Source organism: Olea europaea, chromosome 13 (genome assembly GCF_002742605.1).
Source record: "Olea europaea var. sylvestris chromosome 13, O_europaea_v1, whole genome shotgun sequence".
In the NCBI taxonomy this organism is placed as follows: Eukaryota; Viridiplantae; Streptophyta; class Magnoliopsida; order Lamiales; family Oleaceae; genus Olea; species Olea europaea.
Genome location: NC_036249.1, coordinates 21,910,422 through 21,929,266, shown reverse-complemented (window position 1 = coordinate 21,929,266; position 18,845 = coordinate 21,910,422). Strand labels below are relative to the sequence as shown.

The 18,845-nt window shown below is 34.7% G+C and overlaps 2 protein-coding genes across 2 annotated transcripts; one reads left to right on the top strand and one right to left on the bottom strand.

Annotated features, from left to right (window-relative positions):
• Positions 1 to 425: 425 nt before the first annotated feature.
• Positions 426 to 8,824, top strand: LOC111407874 (cytochrome B5-like protein). Its single transcript, XM_023037569.1, has 6 exons — positions 426 to 557; positions 782 to 877; positions 975 to 1,012; positions 7,809 to 7,886; positions 8,031 to 8,122; positions 8,571 to 8,824. The coding sequence occupies exons 2-6, from the start codon at positions 802 to 804 to the stop codon at positions 8,635 to 8,637; spliced, it is 351 nt and encodes a 116-aa protein (XP_022893337.1). The 5' UTR covers positions 426 to 557; positions 782 to 801; the 3' UTR covers positions 8,638 to 8,824.
• A 365-nt stretch (positions 8,825 to 9,189) lies between these two features.
• On the bottom strand, positions 9,190 to 18,692 carry LOC111407873. The gene is made up of 14 exons (XM_023037568.1): positions 18,315 to 18,692; positions 16,278 to 16,333; positions 15,984 to 16,158; positions 15,470 to 15,571; positions 13,768 to 13,839; positions 13,436 to 13,552; positions 13,223 to 13,300; positions 12,184 to 12,246; positions 12,008 to 12,104; positions 11,751 to 11,829; positions 11,438 to 11,649; positions 10,835 to 10,980; positions 10,232 to 10,354; positions 9,190 to 9,685 (listed from the first exon to the last, which is right to left on the bottom strand). The coding sequence occupies exons 1-14, from the start codon at positions 18,399 to 18,401 to the stop codon at positions 9,533 to 9,535; spliced, it is 1,560 nt and encodes a 519-aa protein (XP_022893336.1). The 5' UTR covers positions 18,402 to 18,692; the 3' UTR covers positions 9,190 to 9,532.
• Positions 18,693 to 18,845: the final 153 nt, after the last annotated feature.

Here is an 18,845-nt window from a genome sequence, read left to right as displayed (position 1 = left end):
CCCGATTTCCATCCTTAAGAATATGTGATTAAAAAAAATATTTTGAATTTAAATGTAATATTATTTTATTAAAAAATATGCGATTGAAAAAATAAGAGAAAAAAATATATTTTGGATAAAATAGAGTTCATATAGAGACTAAGCCCTTGTTTGAGTTTTATTCTTTAAACAAAATACATTCTTATATAGTTTTTTGATATTATTTTATCACACATTTTTTAATAAAATAATATTACATGTAAATTCAAAATTTTTTCTTATTTTTTAATCACATATTTTTCGTCAATACGCTACTAAAAAATATATTTTTCCTAAATTTAAAGTTATTATAAAATTTTATTTATAAATAGAGAATCCCTTTAAAATGGTTCAAGAAGAATCCAATAAAAATTTACATAGAAGTGTTGATAAAAGCAGTGCACCCTTTCATCTGTCATTTACATAAATTCATCTTTATTCTATTTCACGTGCTCAAAACATCTCAAATTCAATTCAAAAAATATCGCCGGAAAATCAAGATTCAGCGAACGCACAACTTTTACGCTTATTTACTTCAGGTCAATCCACTTCAATTCCTTCTCTCTTTCTCTCCTTTTACGCGCACACACACTCACTGAACGCATTTTATTCTATTTTGATGAAATGATTTCATTCTCGCAAACTGATCCGAGTCACTTATGCGTCTTCATCTTGCTGTTTGTGTATTCATTGTGCTATTTGGATTGCTATATTTTACTTTCTTAACCAAGATTTCTTCTTTTTTGTTCGAATATCTGAGCAGATAAAGCTAAAGAGTGAAATATGGATGTACTTATGGTTACATTATTGCTGGGTGTGTTGGGTCTGTTTATTTTAATCCCCCGCCTACGCAAAACTGGTTAGTTTTCTTCATTACCGAGTTTTCTCTTTTGATTTGTGATTGTGAATTTGTTGAAATGCAATTGATTTTAATAAATGAATTGTTTATAATGCAGATCTTGGTGAAAAGGGGAGGGCTAATGTCACGACAAAGGTGCTTTTCTGTTTATAAAGATTCTAATGATTTTCAGGAAAAATTACAGGATTTAACTCTGTGTTTTTTATATGTCTGCATGAATTATAAGCCAGAAATGTAGGATTGCTTGTCATAAATTGTTTCACATTCCATAAAATATATCAAATTCTTCAGGGACTGAAGAAAAATATTTTACAGTAGTTTTTTATAATTATTTTTGAGAAGAAAGCCCATATATGGCAGGTTTACATCCAAAGCAATTTTGTTTGGTTCATTTTAGTTACTTTAACGCAGAAATTGGTTTAATCACCTTAAAATATTCATGAAATGTTGCGGCAGTGGCATGAGACTTTTCCAAGTTGAGTATTACAAATGTTCACTAAGTTGGATTAGACATTATCTAAAACAATCATTGCATATACATGTAAGAATAGCTTGAGCTACAGCTTTCAAAAGAACATCCTTTTCCTTGCCTGCCAACCTTGCCATGTGCCTAGACTTATAACATGTGGAAGAATTTCTTCGTAAGATTTGACTCGGCAAAACGGGCGACAGATTAGAGTAGTTATTGAGGTGAGCTGGTGATTCATGATGTATATTTTGAATAGTCTACTGTAATCCTGGAGAAAACTTCGTGCCATTTTTTCACACAGATTAGTGGTGACATGTGGGATGGTGGAATTGAGCTTGAGAAATTGTAACTCATTTTCTTTGAATACTACATGTTGAGATGTAAAGATATTATGTAACTCTGGATTATAGCATCGGATTATAGCATGATATGTATCGCGAACAAGGGAATTACCGAGAAATATACAGGGTCGAGAACGTGGTTCAAGTTTATGAGAGTTGTATGGCCATAGTGACAGATAGCATAAGTATCCAAAGACTCTGAATTTTGGCAGGTTTGGATATTTTTGTATGAGTTCACCATATAGGCTGTCAAACCAAAGTGGGGATGTTAGTACATGGTTAATAAAATATGTTATCGTTTGAAAGACAAATGTCTGTAAAATTTTATAGGCACAGAAGCTTGGTGTAAGAGAGTGAGCCCCAGTTTCGATCATGTGACAATGTTTTCTTTCGGCGGAATCATGTTTGGAAGTTTATGAAGTGATTTAAGATGTTGAATCCCAAAGTTTAGTAAAACATGACTTAGACTTTGGTATTCATCCCACCAAAAGATTTTACAGTTTGAAATTCTATTCTCTTATAGTGTTGAGAAACAATTGCTCCCTCAGATTTTTGTTTGATAGAGTGAAACCATGTGTACTATGTAAACAATCTATAAAAGCAACATACTAGCAAGAGTTGTCATATGATATTATAGGACAGGGCCTAAAACATCTGTACAAATTATTTCAAGCAACCTATGTGGTATTGAGGATATTCCAAACAATTATTTGTTGTCAATGAGATAATCATAATCACAAAGATCACGGGTTTATTACCATATTTATATGCGTGTGTTGTATTTTAGGTAGAAATTTTAGTTTACTTAAAATTGTACCATATTACCATGTATGTCTATAATATTCATCTATATAATGTAATGAACCTCAAACAGGAAAATCGTTCAGCCAAACTTTGTCATGGTATCAGAGTCATACCTATAGATGAAATTAGGGATCGACAATTTGGTCAATAGATTTTCCGGTGGCATCTTGCAGACTTCTAGGGCGATAAATCTCCGGTTGAAGTCACTATTTTAGCATAATTCGGTTCTGCGTGATTGGAGAGACTCTCCAGCGTCGCTGTGGGTGATCTCCGGCCTGTGATCGACGTGACTCTCGGCGTCTCTTGGGTGAGCAACGGGGTTCCTTTTTCCGATGTCTCTTTGTGTGTATTCGACAGGATTTCAGCATCCTGTGTGTGGGCTCGACAAGACTTCGAACATTTCTTTGCTGGCTGATGCGAATTGTGTGGAATCGAACGTCCGGTGTTGGAGCTTCTCTAGAGTTCATAGCTTCGGTGGTGGTTTGGGCCTCAAGTGTGGACCCGTGTGTTTTAACAGGTGGGCTGTGTTTGTTGGACTTGCAATCCTTTTGTTGTGGGCTGACCTTGGGTTACAACTAATTGGGCTGCAAACTGTTTCAGGACTGCATTTGTTTGGATTATATTTTGTATTTTATATTAAAAAGTTATGTCGGTTGACGCCTTCTGCGTTAAGTTTACTGGGAAATATTATTCAACATGGGAATTTCAATTTAGGATGTTTTTGAAAGGAAAGGAACTTTGGGGTCATATTGATGGGTCTTCTAAGGCACCTGAAGATACTAAGGATCTTATTGCATGGGAAACAAATGATGCTCGTATTATTTCTTGGATTTTGGGATCCATGGAGTCTCACATGGTAAATAATTTACGCTGTTTCACTACGGCAAAAGAGATGTGGGAATACTTGAAGCGAATTTATTGTCAAGACAATAATGCACGACATTTTCGGCTGGAGTTAGAAATTGCTAACTATCTCAAGGTAATCTTACTATCGAACAATATTATTTTGGTTTCCTGAACTTATGGAGCGAGTACTCCGGAATAATTCATGCTAAGGTTCCTACGAAGGCCTTATCAGCACTACGAGATGCCCAAGAGGTTAGCAAGAGGGATCAGTTTTTTATGAAATTACGATCCGAATTTGAAGTGGTCCGAGCTGGTTTATTAAATCATGATCCAGTTCCTTCTTTGGATGTATGTTTGGGTGAACTTTTATGTGAGGAACAACGATTGGCAACCTAAACCGCCATTGGAACTGATTTTTCCTCAACTAATGTGGCCACCATTGCATATGCTGCCCAAGGACGAGGGACGGGTAAACTACAATGTTTTCGCTGCAAAGGATACGGGCATATTGCTCGTAATTGTCCTCAAAAAATTTGTAGTTAATGTAAACAACTGGGGCACATCTTCAAAGACTGTCCCACGCATTTCACGTCGTTACACAAGGTACTGATTCGACGTCTTCACTAGCTAGCACCAGCCAACCTGTTCTTACCCCAGAAATGGTTCAACGAATGATTGTTTCTGCCTTCTCTGCTTTGGGCTTACAAGGTAAGGGTAAAATTGCTTCTTCTCCTTGGTTTGTTGATTGAGGGGCATCAAATCATATGACAGGTAGTTCTGATTCTTTGCATAACATTCGACAATATACTAGCACACAACATATTCAGATTGCTAATGGCAGTACTCTTCCCATTACCGCTATTGGTGATATTGGACCTTCTTTCGATAATGTTTTTGTATCTCCGGGATTATCTACAAACTTGATTTCGGTTGGTCAATTAGTTGATAATAACTGTGATGTTTGTTTTTCTCGTGCTGGTTGTCTTGTGCAGGATCAGGGATTGGGAAAGGTGATCGCGAAGGGGCCTAAAGTCAGAAGATTGTTTCCACTATAGTTTACTATTCCTCCTGCTATGTCTTTGGCTTGTATTAGTGATAGATTTCATCATGAAATTTGGCATAAACGATTGGGTCATCACAATACTTTAATTTTGCCTCATTTGTTGAAGTGTGGTTCTTTGGGTAATAAATATAAGTTTCAATTTTCCAATTTGTCTTTCGATTGTAATACTTGTAAGCTTGGAAAAAGTAAGACTCTTTCTTTTCCTTCTCATGGGAATCGTGCTGATAAATGCTTTGAGATTATACATAGTGATGTTTGGGGCGTCGCACCTATGATTTCTCATGCCCATTATAAGTACTTTGTGACACTTATTGATGATTTCAGTCGTTACACTTGGATATATTTTCTGCGCTCGAAAAGCGAAGTCGGTACCATTCTTCAATCCTTTATAGCTTACATTGAGACACAATTCTCCTCCAGTATTCGTATATTGAGGTCTGACAACGGTGGGGAATATGTCTCATCAGTTTCAATCATCTTTTCAACAAAAAGGTATTCTATCTCAACGCTCTTGTCCATATACACCTCAGCAGAATGGAGTAGCAGAAAGAAAGAATTGTCACCAATTAGATGTCGTCAGAGTTTTACTTTTGGAATCTTCGGTTCCATCCAAATTTTGGGTCAAAGCCCTTTTTACAGCTGTTTATCTGATTAATCGACTTCCTGCTTAGCATTTGTTTTTTGAATCACCTTATTTTCGCATGTACGGTACACATCCTGGCTATGATATGTTCCACACATTTGGTTGTGTTTGTTTTGTTCATTTACCTCCTCATGAACGTCATAAGCTTAGTGCTCAATCCGTACAATGTGCTTTCATGGGTTACAACATTGCTCAGAAAGGCTTCCTCTATTATGATGGTGTTGCTAATCATTTTCGTATATCTCACAATGTGGTCTTTTTTGAGAATCAGTATTACTTTCAACATGTTGCTTCATCTCTTGATTTGGCTCCACTTATTAGCTTTGAGAATGACTCTGGTTCTGTAGAGCATTTTAAACCTGGTATGATATATCAACGACTATAGCCTCCAGATTGACTACCCCTTCTCGTTCCCGATCCCAATCCTGATCCAATCTCAGAATCTACTAGTCTTCGACAATCCACTCGTGTTACACATCCTCCTGCTCAGTATGGCTTCTCTGCAACCTTATCTAATTTTACAGTTCCTACTTCTTATTCTGAGGCTGCTAGTCAATCCTGTTGGGAGAAAGCTATGCAAGAGAAACTTCAAGCTCTTCAGGAGAATCACACATGGGATATTGTTCCTTGCCCTTTTGGTATTCAACCCATTGGGTGCAAATGGGTATATTCTGTTAAGCTCTGATCTGATGGATCTCTAGAACGTTATAAAGCTCGATTAGTAGCTCTTGGAAATCGTCAAGAATATGGGGTGGATTATGAGGAGACCTTTGCTCCTGTTGCCAAAATGACGACGATTCGAATTATTCAAGCTATAGCTGCCTCCAAGGGTTGGTCTTTGCGACAGATGGATGTTAAGAATGCTTTTTTTGCATGGTGACCTCAAGGAAGATATTTATATGACACCTCCTGCGGGTCTCTTTTCGTTGCCATCTTCCAATGTGTGTAAACTAAAGCGTTCCCTTTATGGGTTGAAGCAGACTCCTCGTGCTTGGTTTGACAAATTTCATTCTACTCTTTTGGGTTTCTCATTTACTCAGAGCAAATACAATTCGTCTATCTTCATCTTTGTCACCAAAGCGGGGACTCTGCTTATTTTGGTCTATGTTGATGATATTGTTATTACAGGAACTGACTCTGGCTTGATATCTCAACTACAAAATCAACTGAAGGATTCTTTTCATATGAAAGATTTGGGCCCCTTGCAATATTTCTTAGGTCTTGAGGTGGTTTCAAGTCCAATCGGAACTTATTTGCATCAGCACAAGTATTTGGAAGAATTGATTACTTTAGCTGGACTTCGGGATGGTCGATCGGTTGATACTCCTTTGGAAGTGAATGTGAAGTACCATAAGGATGAAGGTGATATCCTTCCTGATCCTTCTTTGTATCGCCAGTTGGTTGGTAGTTTGAATTATCTCACTATTACTAAACTAGATATCTCTTTTGTCGTGCAACAGGTTTATCAATTTATGCATGCTCCACGACACCTTCATCTGACTGCGGTTCGTCGCATCATTCGATACTTGCTTGGTACACCCAATAGAGGCCTTTTATTTTCTACAAATTCCTCTATTGAGTTAAGAGGATATAGTGATGCGGATTGAGCTGGATGCGCGGATACTTGTCGCTCGATTACAGGTTGGTGCATGTTTCTTGGGGATGCACTAATTTCATGGCACAGCAAGAAACAGGATCGTGTCTCTAAATCTTCCATTGAATCTGAGTATCGGATTATGTCTTCTGCCTGTTCTGAGATTGTTTGGCTGCAAGGTCTTCTAGTAGAGCTTGGTTGTCCTTAGCTTACGCCCACTCCCCTTCATGCTGATAACACTAGCACTATTCAAATTGCTGCTTATCTTATGTTTCATGAGTGTACTAAACACATTGAGGTGGATTGTCATTCTATTCGTGAGACTTATGATGGTCACATTATTTCCCTTTCACATATCACCACTGATGTTCAAATCGCTGATGTGTATACCAAGGTCATGACTCGACAACGTCATCAATTCCTTGTCAGCAAATTGACGCTTCATGATCATCCAACATCAATTTGAGAGGGGATGTCAATGAGATAATCATAATCACAAAGATCACGGGTTTATTACCATATTTATATGTGTGTTGTATTTTAGGTAGAAATTTCAGTTTACCTAAAATTGTACCATATTACCATGTATGTCTGTAATATTCATCTATTTAATGTAATGAACCCCAAATGGGAAATCATTCAGCCAAACTTTGTCATTTGTGACTTTTTAAAGGCAAATTATCAACACATCTTCAGTGTATTTTTAGACTCCATTAAAGGAGGATTGAGGTTAGGATGTCCCAACCATATATATATGGAACTAGCAAGAAAAGATGGGAGGGGGCATAAACTTGACCCTTTATATTTGCTTTGTGATTCTACCACCTAATGGCAACATTAACTATGGAAGAATGTATTTTCCTTCTCTTTGTTTTGCGATTCTATCATCAAAAAGAGCTAAATTTTGTATATTGTAGTATAATCTAGTTAATGTGTACCAAATATGCACTAATTGATTGGTGTTTACACAATGCAAACCATTTGGAGTTGGCCTTTCAAAAGTTAAAATTCACAGCTGTTAGGCCTGCTTGTAAACAAAGTCTTTTACATGGATCTTTTATATCCTAATGGGGCAGGAGGGTTGTCTTATGTTCTTTGCCATTAGCTAGAGTCAACAAGAACTGTTGCATGCTACTTATTCATATTCTACTGATTAGTGTTTCTCTTTTAGGCAGCAAAAGCGTACACCAAAGCTGAAGTTTCATCCCATAACAAGAGGACTGACTGTTGGATCATCATTAAAGACAAGGTTTTTGTACATTCCACATTATAGCATTACTTTTACTTGAAAAACAAATACATGGTATACTATGTGAATTGACCATTGTGATTGCCTTTTCATCAACTTTCTAACTACATTATCCTTTTTTTTTCTGCTTTAAAACAACCATAGGTTTATGATGTTTCCTCATATGTCGAAGAACACCCTGGCGGTGATGCTATCCTAGCACATGCTGGTGATGATTCAACCGAAGGTTTCTATGGGTAGGTCTTGGTACTGGAACCGATTTCCTTGGTACTGTTTTCTAAGGGCAAAATTCTATATGCCATAAGAATCATTTTACGGCTTCAAACTTTTCGGTTTCTTGTTTTTATTCATGGGTTAAATATACTGGTGGTGGCCAAACTTTTAGCGAAATTTCATATTGGTTAGTAAACTTGATTGGTTGTTCATATTTTAGCTAATAAGTTCAATGCAACTAGAAACAAAATGAAGAACCGTTCAACATGACATTTTGCTACAAATTAGGGACTGCTTAGTCTGTATAACCCTTCAAATCATATTAAAATTTGGCATTGCCTAACAAACTTGCAATTGGTAATGTTCTCTTGCGCAGTCTTCTTTAATTTAGATAACATTCGACTTTACAATGTTCTCTTGCATAGTCATCTTTAATTTAGATAACATTCGACTTTACATCTGTTGTGACAGGCCACAGCACGCTACCCGAGTGTTCGACATGATCGAGGACTTTTACATTGGAGATCTAGAAAAGTAAATTGTGACTTCATTTACTTGTCTTGTATGAACTCTAAGAAGCTGGTAATTCTTGAGGATTTATCTGCATGCTTTGAACCGGTAGAGAATACATTTTTCATTTTCAGTTTTTTTAATATCTAATCTAAAAGCTGAGTTTGTTGGAGACAGAATACATTTATTATATATTAAAATTTGGTTTCGTTTTTTTTTTTTAATAAAATGTCTGATGTGCACAATTTTTATGAATAAATGATGCTTGACCTCGAAGACTCGAAATTATCTCATTTAAAAGCTTTAGCTGCAATAGAACATGTTTTAACATTGTGAAGAGAACTTCAAGATTTAGAACTTATCTCTTATCCTTAGTGGACAAAATAAAAACTCCTTGAAACAAGTTCTCTTAACATGTCAGTAGTAAAAAGTTTTTATCGTGACGAACAGGAGATCAAGCCTGCTTCAAGATTATCAGGATCACTCGGTAGATACTTCTGAATTACTTCGGAATTCTGCCAGGGACTCAAGTACTATAGTCTTAATAAATTATAATATTTGCAATAGGAATTATACAGAATTACAATAAATTCAAAAACAAAAATACATCTTTTGATAAGCTATTCGATAGCACTGTAGTATTGTTGAGTACAAATAATGTCATGAAGTTACAAAATGATATCACTACTATCACACAAGCCTATAAAGGGATATACCAATCCACTCAAGAATCAATAATTGAAAAAATTGCCAAAATCCTACCACTTAAATTCATCAATGATGGGTCTTTCACTTTGAATAAACGAGGTAATATGATGATTAATTCCGGAAAATTTTCCTCCTGGCGTCGTTTCGCTATAAATAGAAATCATGAAAGACAAAAGAATCACAAGCTATTGTAACTAAAGGCCCCCATTTTGTGTCTATAAATCATATTTCTTGGGTTGCCTCCAATAAGCCAGACTTCTGGACAAAGATGAAAGAAAAGAAGCACTGTTTTGAGCTCCTTTTTTACCATATAAATGCTTTCCTCCCAAATCTGTGAACTTAGGGCCCTTCTCTTTGTTTCTCTCAATCTGCAGAATAAACGACGAATGTGCATTTTACATATGTTAAATTTTATATTTTCTAAATGAAATTTTTGAAAGAATTTTGATTTTAAAGGGTCTTTTTGTATTTTCAATAGTTGAAATTTCCACTAAATTTTCTGCAAGTCTCTCTGGGATGGCAGTTTTCACTATGAGCATGCCATTCTCCAGCATTCATCATAATCAATGTTGGAAAAGTTTTTTGTTCAAATCCTTCGACATTTTTCGTTTTAGGAAACACAAGTATTCATATATTACTAGAAGGAATTGATCATTTGAAGCCAGAGTAAGATCTGTGATTACAATTTTGCAACATGTTTAGTGTTATGAAAAAAAATAAGTGAATGAGAGAAGCAGAAACACAGTTGTGGACTGGTATTTATGAAGTGTATTTATTTAGTTTTCTCCGCTTATTGAGCCCAAGTAAGAGAGTAGGAATACTTCCATGCACATAAGTGATACTTTACACAAATGAATAAATTCACCAAATGTGGTGATTTTAAGACTAACTAAATCGCCTCAAAATAAACATACCTTGTTTATTTTCCCATTCTTCAAATGATATCGGATGCCAGACCAATTGATAGACTGAGAAAAATGTGACCGTACTGCTGATATGGGGTACAAAAAATTATCAACCAGCATCGCAATAAATACCTGCTCAAATAAAAATTAAGACCTATATCAGTAACAACGAATAATTATATCATTATCTCAGCATGTGTTAACTAATGAGAGAAGCATGGTGGTTGTGCTACTAATGACTTTATTTCATGTATGAATTTTTCTAAATGCATTTAATTGAAGGTTGCATGCCCAAAACTTGGACAAAGGCAAGAGACATGTATCCCATTTTTGTGTTCTATAGCTAATTAGCTATTTTAAATCCCATTTTCAAAAGTTCATGACATTAACACAAAATTTTACCTTGAGATGGAAAACATTATTGAGAAATATTAACACGTCATGGCTATCTTACAATAGAGGATTACTGGCTATTGGCTAACAAGATAGTACTATAATCTGAATAAAATAATGTCTTCTACTGTTTAATCTTCCATATTAAAGGTTGGTAGGTCTAAAATTATGCAAAAGATAAAATGGTTGACTTCAGGAGAAAAGTAGAGGTGAACTTACAAGACACCAGTTATAGGATGCAAGTGATAATGGAGGTGCCTCGGGAGACAATAAATTGCATAACTTCACCTCTATTCTTGTCAGATTCCACATGGAAAGAAGTTCAATGATAGTACATACAACAAGGCAGCCAACCAATTTCAACCCTGGCCAAACAAGAGAAGTTAGTGATAGAGGATTAGAAATCCAAGAGCAGTACTCCTTAAAAGATAAATTAAGTCCAACTCAAAATATAAGATTCATGCTTTATGCTTCAGCCTCTAATGCCTTATGAGCGTAATAATTATTCGTGACAAAAAGTTGGTAAACAGTCCTTGACATGCTCACACGTCGAATTCTATGTTATTAGGTCATTTCAAATGATTACACGTCTACATGAGCAATTCATAGTAATCACGAAAATAATTTTTCCTGTTTAATCATTAATTGATAGACAGACGCTTCCAAATTCCAAGACACGAAAAATGCGTAAAAAATGTGAATCAGTGTAAAGAAAGTGAAGGTCTTTAGATTTATCAACCATACAGCTAATGTTCCCGTCCCGAGCTCACTAAGTTCTTCACACCCTAAACAACCTAATTTACCAAGTAGCGAAGTGCTCACCACATGCTGGAAACTCTGTTTCACCCAGAGAGTTCCCTTTAGAATAAAACTTTAGTGCTGCTGCTACATGTATCCCAGCCATAATATATGGCATTACAAATCCCCAAGAAAAGTAGCAATGTACAGAAAATAATGCACGGTTCATAATCCAGTTGACTTGTGTTGTATATGACTCTAAAACAAATGTTTGCTTCCTCAAATAATTCCAGTACCTACACCAATAGAGCGAAAGAAATAAGATTAGGTACAAAGGACCAACCAGCAGCACATAACTGATGATTCTGGATCGAGAGTTTTAGTTATAAATACAGACCTTCCAAAGTTAAGATCAGTGGCAAGAGGATGTGGGAAAACAGCAACAGGTGGAGATGTAATTAGCCTCTTATGAGCCCCTGAAAGGAAGACAAGTATTAGCATCTAGTGCACATAATTTAGCTATCTATATAACACAAAATAGAAAACCAAATTTAGAACTGGACATTTTGTCATGCAAAAGAAAAAAGGCAATAATTTAGTACACCCAGTAGTTGGAGGATATTCACTTAAGCAGAAGTACTGCAAACATAATACCAGCAATAGCTGCAAGAGTCATGTCATCTGAGTAGCCTCCATCTCGAAGCTCTGAAACAACACCATGGCGGTCATTTCTAAAATCATCTGCATGCATCTGTAATGAGAAAATTCAAAATTAAGATTCCTGAAACATATAATAATTATCTGATTCTGAATATGCGTACAGAATTTACCATCATGCATCCTCCCCATAAAAAGAATGTTTTTCCGCCAGTTGCAAACCCCATTGAACAAGGCTGTAAATAGATATGAACTGTTAGGTTTGCACCATGAAGAAAATTATTGTGTGAGGAATTATACAATACATACCATAACAAATGAAACCAATTAGGTATATGTTAAATAATATCAATTTACCATTACATTTTGAGATGATTGTAAAACACTTGAGATACTAGTATAATCATATAAATGCAACAAAATCCAGTTGCTCCTTGACAATAATTGAGAAATAGGAAAATAAGACATGCAGTAGATTAATCCCAGTACAAACTTATAGAAGTGAGTGACCAATGTGGTTGACGAAGGAAATAAATAGGCAAGAACGCTCTTATATTTTCTCTCCCTCCTTCGCTAACATATTTTTCTAAGTTCATGTTCCACCAAGTTGCAAATCAATAAATTCAATTAATTTTCTCCATTAATTTTTCATGAAGAAAATTATATTTAGGTACTCTTGTTTAATTTAATCAACAATTAGTGTTCCAAGTTGCATCGTGAATTGTGAAGATGACTTGATGCGCGCTATGAAAATTAATTTCATGAAATGAATCCCCCTTTTATCAAGAAGTCCAGTTCCAAAATGCATTAAACAGTGCCCCGAGCTCCTTTTTTTTTAAACAATCACCAGATTAACAGCAGAATTAGACAATGCTTAAAAGATGAAACCAAAACTCTTTGGTCATCACAAGTCACAACACATGGAATGAAAAGAAAAGACCAGAGCTTATTCAGCTTTATCTTTTGATCTATCCACACATGTAGTTCATAGCTAATAAAAAAAAATAAAAAATAAAAACCAACAAAATGTATTATTCGTCGACCTACTGCAAAATCTCTATGTTTACAACATGATCTTCGTCTTCATCCATATAAAATCAATGCACCGCAAACTTGTGCTTGCTCATGTGAACACTCAGGATTAACGATTGTCAAACATATATTGCATAGGTGATAGAACAAAAGGATACCAAATGCAGGATAAACTTTTACCATGTGATACTCATATATGCAGTAACTTCCCAGACTTCCAGATGGTAAATCAAGAGGGTATCCAGTTTGAATAAATATCTGCATGTTTTTGCCAGAAAAAAGTAAGCGATTTTGCCAAACAAAAATAAATAAAAGAATGAGCCTCGTCAATCAGGTTGAAGTGCTAAAAATGACTAGAAAACTGTTACAACAATGGTTTTTATATCAGCATACATCGGGATTTTTCTCCATTTCAGCAGTGAGGGCTCCTATCGACCCAGGATGCAGCCTAACATCATCATCCAGAAAAAAGACATACTTAGTGTCTTTATGCATGTTCTCTACCCCAACCTGCAAGACATACAATACTGTACGTAAAACACAATATCCAATAGAATTCTTATCTTCTCCATTCAGTTTTTCAAAGATAATCTATTAAGAACTGAGTTTAAATAATGCAATGTTACCAGCTCGTGACCAGTTATCACATAAGTCTACTTTTTGAACAGAGAAATTCGTAACTACATACTTCCAACAGAAAAGAAACCATTAAAGTATCCATGTACCAACTGATTATGAATCTTCTGACTACAGGTTGCTGACATACCAGCTACAACAATCCTTGCATCTACGTCATCCTGCATAAAATTCAAGTTTACACAAACAGAATTTTGAGAATGAAGAATCATAAAGATTGGAAGGAGTGAGCATATCTACTTAGGTACAAACTTAAAGCTGGGTCATGATATAACACCATAACGATATGAACATCTTATACTTGAATAACAAACAAGTGATAAATAGATGTAAACGACATCTTGGGATTAAAAGGCTCTAATAATTAAAAAAAAAAAAAAATAGTGAGAATTTAAACAAGAGAGATCACTTAATTTTTCACTATAAATCTCTGACTGCTAGGGTGTTATAGGACATCACCAAATATCAAATACCACAAGCATTGGCAGCATATCAGAAGTAAAATATCTTATTCTCCAACATCGTCCTTGATATCCTTTACATGGAAGCAACTATATGATAGGCCCCAAATCACATTTCGGGTCCTATCACTATATTCTTTTTAACCAATCTCAGTGCCTTTTTTCCTTTTAAAGGTAACAGCTTAGATTAGATGCTTCACAATTTTACACTTTATTGTCTGTTGGGATAACACAAATTACCTCAAAAATAAAGCAGGGTTAAATTGCTTCATACTCTTACGACCAACTCATAATAAATAAACTTCCCATTCAAGGGAAAAGAAAAATCTGACAAGGACAAATATTTATCTCTACTTATGTTAGAAATTGCATTTTAACCAAAAGAAAGTTCCTGTCAATTTGTTTCCCTTTAAAATACCTATTTGGCTCCAATCATCAGTGTTTGATATATTTCATCCTTCAACCCAAATAACAGTTTGATCACCTTAGTTCTGACATCTGACAATAACCCTTGCCTGACATATATTTTAGAATGGGCACATAAACTTCATAAAAGACTTTGTCTTTTTAACATGTACCGCATTATCAATATGATAAGTCACACCACCGAATCTTTCAGCACACCACACGCCATGAAGGGGAGATAGTGAACCAATATAATTTATACCCCGTTTGGCCCCATTGTTTTAATTTATAATTTTTGGCATAGTATTATTTTGGAGAATGTATGATTGAAAAAGAATGAAAAGTTTTTTATTTATGTGTAATATTATTTTAAGAAAGATTGTGTGGTTGGAAATAAGAGAGAGAATTATAATTTGAAATAATGGGGGCCTATCAGGGGCTTATGAGGACAATTAACCAAACTTAAAATTCAATTCAAAATCTCTATTATTTTTCCTTTCTTTTTTCCTTAAATTTTTTCTTTTAGGTTTTTTAGGGAGGTAGGAGAATAATGTCATTACGCCTATTTGTATAATCTTGGAGAGGAAAATATGCAACTGGATAATGAATTAAGATTAATATAAAGTGGAAAAAGAATAAAGATATAATTAAACAAATCTCCCACATTTTTAATGGGCATTGAGGCAAAGTAATGCTAAGAACTCAGCCTTTTGCTACCTGAGTTAGGTCTCACTGGCTCACACTTGAAATTTCATAAGACTTAAACTGACAAGTAATGGTTGCAAGACAAATTAATGAATAAAACAATCAAAATCATATCTTATAATTAAAGAGAGGTACACAAGCTATATCTTCAGAAAAAGAAATGATAAGTTAAAATAATAAAGAAATCACTCTTACAAACAGCTAAAAGAAAACAACAGACCTTAAAATCTGCTAACAATCGAGATACAGCATGGTAAGCAGGATCTTCTATACTGTCAACTACAAAAAGAAATTCCAGGGGACCACCATATAGAGATGTAATCTGCAATCATAAACCGGAACACGATAATAAGAATTTCTTCTTTAACCTCAATCTGTTCATCTGGTTATGAGGACTAGTAGGTTGAGGAATCTCTACATAAAAAGAAGAGAATTATTATAAGAGTAACTCTCAATTGTACATTTTGAAGTAGTTCTGGTTTCAAGAGAAAATATACATGTAATCAGTAGAATTCTACCTGATCAATAATTTGTCTACAGAAAATAGATGAGAATTAGCTACAAATGCAGGACACAATAAAATTGGCTTGTCGAGCACACTTCTACTGCTGGAGCATGCTAGTGGTTCATTTAGTAAGATGAATCAGCACACATTGCTAATACAATGCTTACCTGTAAACTAAAAACCTTAAGCTACTATTATATGAGTAATGAAACCTCTAAGACTAATTCACCTGAGTTCTCCAGTTATGCAGATTGTGTTCTCCAAATCCCTTTAAGGGCATGACAACTGTAACTCTTGGCAAATTGACCTGACTAGAATGCTCAAGGGCATTTATATCATGATATAGAAAAGCAAAGGTATTGCCATGTTTCATACTATCCTTCATCTGTCTTATCTCTCTACGCCTGTACAAGAAATTTGACTAAGTTAACAAAAATTGAGCTTTTCTGCCATCACCAAAGCATAAACTGAACTATTAGGGTAAAATCAACAATGTTAAACTCTAGATCATAAGTTATAATACCTGACATAAGCAGCCAAAGCCCATCCAAGGGCGAGAACTAAACAAATAAAAAATCCCTGCAGCAGCAAAGGACTCAGATATACATATGCAGATATTAATATGAATAGAAATGAATAAATCTAAGAACACTAATAATGTTCACTCTTCTGGAAATAACAAAAAAATGAAAAAGAAAAAAGAGAGAGAAAGATATCGTGCTATATTAATTATTATTCAATGTCTCAAATAATTAATAAAATTTCCTCGGAACATTGTTTCACATATCAAAGTCAATAATTTTAAATATATATCAATTAGAGGAAAATCATTAATAATAATATTTATTAGAACTGTTTTTTCATATATTTAATATGTCTATTTACATTTCAATAATTTTAATGAACATCTGTATAGGGCCACATTATCTTATGATAAACAATATATTTATCACACAGTTATATCCAGATATTTGTGGAATTACAGAAGAAAGTATACTGTATGATTAGATTGAAATCGTACTAGTTTAATATAAGATACGAGTGGATTCTGGGACAGCTTGGTTTTTCCTTCAATTGTAAAACAACAGTCCCTCAGTGTTCACAAATTATTGGCCAATTATTAAAAGAGAATGCTAATTATGAAATCTGGCTTTACTCTCGGCATAGTCCCTCTATTGACTTTCAAATTTTCTCCTAGTTTTTTTCTAGGAGTCATTAGCTTCCTTTTGTTAAATTTATCAGCTAATGTTCGAATTGCATCTACTAATCCTTCTTTTGGATGCTTTAAGAAATTATGTTTTCTTTGATCATGAAGCAAACACTACTACACAAGAATCGCAACTGAAATATATGAAAGAACTAATGGATTTCAGCTTATATCAATATTAACATGGACTTTTTGTTTATGGACAAAGAATTATCAGACGGACTAAAAAAAAATTTTTTGAAATTTGAAAGATATGTTGTCATCTTTTTCAAATAATCCTTTGGCCCTTATTTTGCATCAGAAAGATCATAAATTTATGTATTAAAGTAGGACAAGAAGTACATTCTTTATTTTTCACGCTTAAAAAGTGTCATTGGTAACAAAGAAATTTTTGTCAGAACAAGGACCTGTAACCTTAATAATTATCAGCTCTATATAAATTATTATTTTTCTACCTTCCTAAAGTATTCAACTTTTCCTTCCTCTTTATCTTATTTTGGCCAATTCTAGTCAAGATTTGTAGTAAAAAAGTGATTCTACGGAATGAAAAAGCATATAAATGCTCGTTGATTCAAATTAACAAAGCAGCCACTACACATTGACCAACCAAGTAACATTCAAGGAAAAATTTGAATCCCTAGCATTTAACTGGAGATCTTGTAAAATGTTTTCTCTATCTATCCTTGGTTACCACATAACTATTGTAGCTCATGGTTTGTATACCTTACTTGAAGTTTATTATTTAGACATCAAAAGAAAAACATCCTTCACACTAATGTAGAAATCTTCTAAATCAAAAGAGGACCAAATCAATGCAAAAATAATAATAATAACTCCATCCTGCCAAAGCCCCAATTCAAATCCAAAATTTGACCATACAAAATTCTTATTGCTCATTTATCATAATAAAAATGTAGGGGCTAATATCCCTCACAAACAATGCAATGCTTCATGTATCAGAACTCCTGAGATCCAAACCAACTGCCATTCTAACTCAAAAGCCTTTAACGTGAAATTCATATCATATCTTTAACGTGAAATTCAAATCATACAATACATGGAGAAAAATGAATTAAAAATTCAAACTGAACCTAGGGAAAAGAATGTTAAATTGCACCGTTGCCACTTAATTTGAATTATCACTAGCATTCAACGGGGGAAAAAATGCGGTCACATTCTACCTAACACAAAAGCATTTAAGAATTCCCAAGCTAAATTAATAATCCTCAGATGACAGATCTCCTTTTTGCTCCATAATAAAGCAAAAGCGTAAATAAAAATTTCAAAAAGGGAGGGGGAAAAAAAGAACAAGTTTATTCACTTTCTCAAGAGAGAATCCGAAATAAATTGTACCTGGATCTGAATAAAAATCGCGAGTGGACTACAACAAGCTCTGCTAGCAACCAATACAAACGCGTCCAATGAATCAAACGACGACATTCTTCCTCCAATGCGTGTACCAATATGAGCTATCAATGTCTAATTCTTTCTTAAACTTACGTATAAGCGTAAGGTTCTAGGGCAAAACAATGCTGCAAAATTCCAGGCCAATGAATACACACAAAGATACAAATATTTTCCTCTCTCCACTTTCTCTCCCTCCCTCTCTCTCTCTTTCAGATCGCCATTGACGGACTAGTGGAAGATGGAGAGAGAAAAACAGCGGAGAGAAAAAGAGGGGTAACGTGAGAGACCGCGCGATTTATATTTGGAACTGTGGTGAGTTTTAGAGAGAGAAACTCTGCTAATTTTTTTTTATTTTTTATTTTCTTTTTAAAATTTAAATTATTTTGGGAGAGACAGAGCGGAGAGGGAGAGACCGTTAAATTAATGATTTAATGTTAGAGGCTGGAGCCACGTGTGATGTGGCACGTGTGGAGTGGT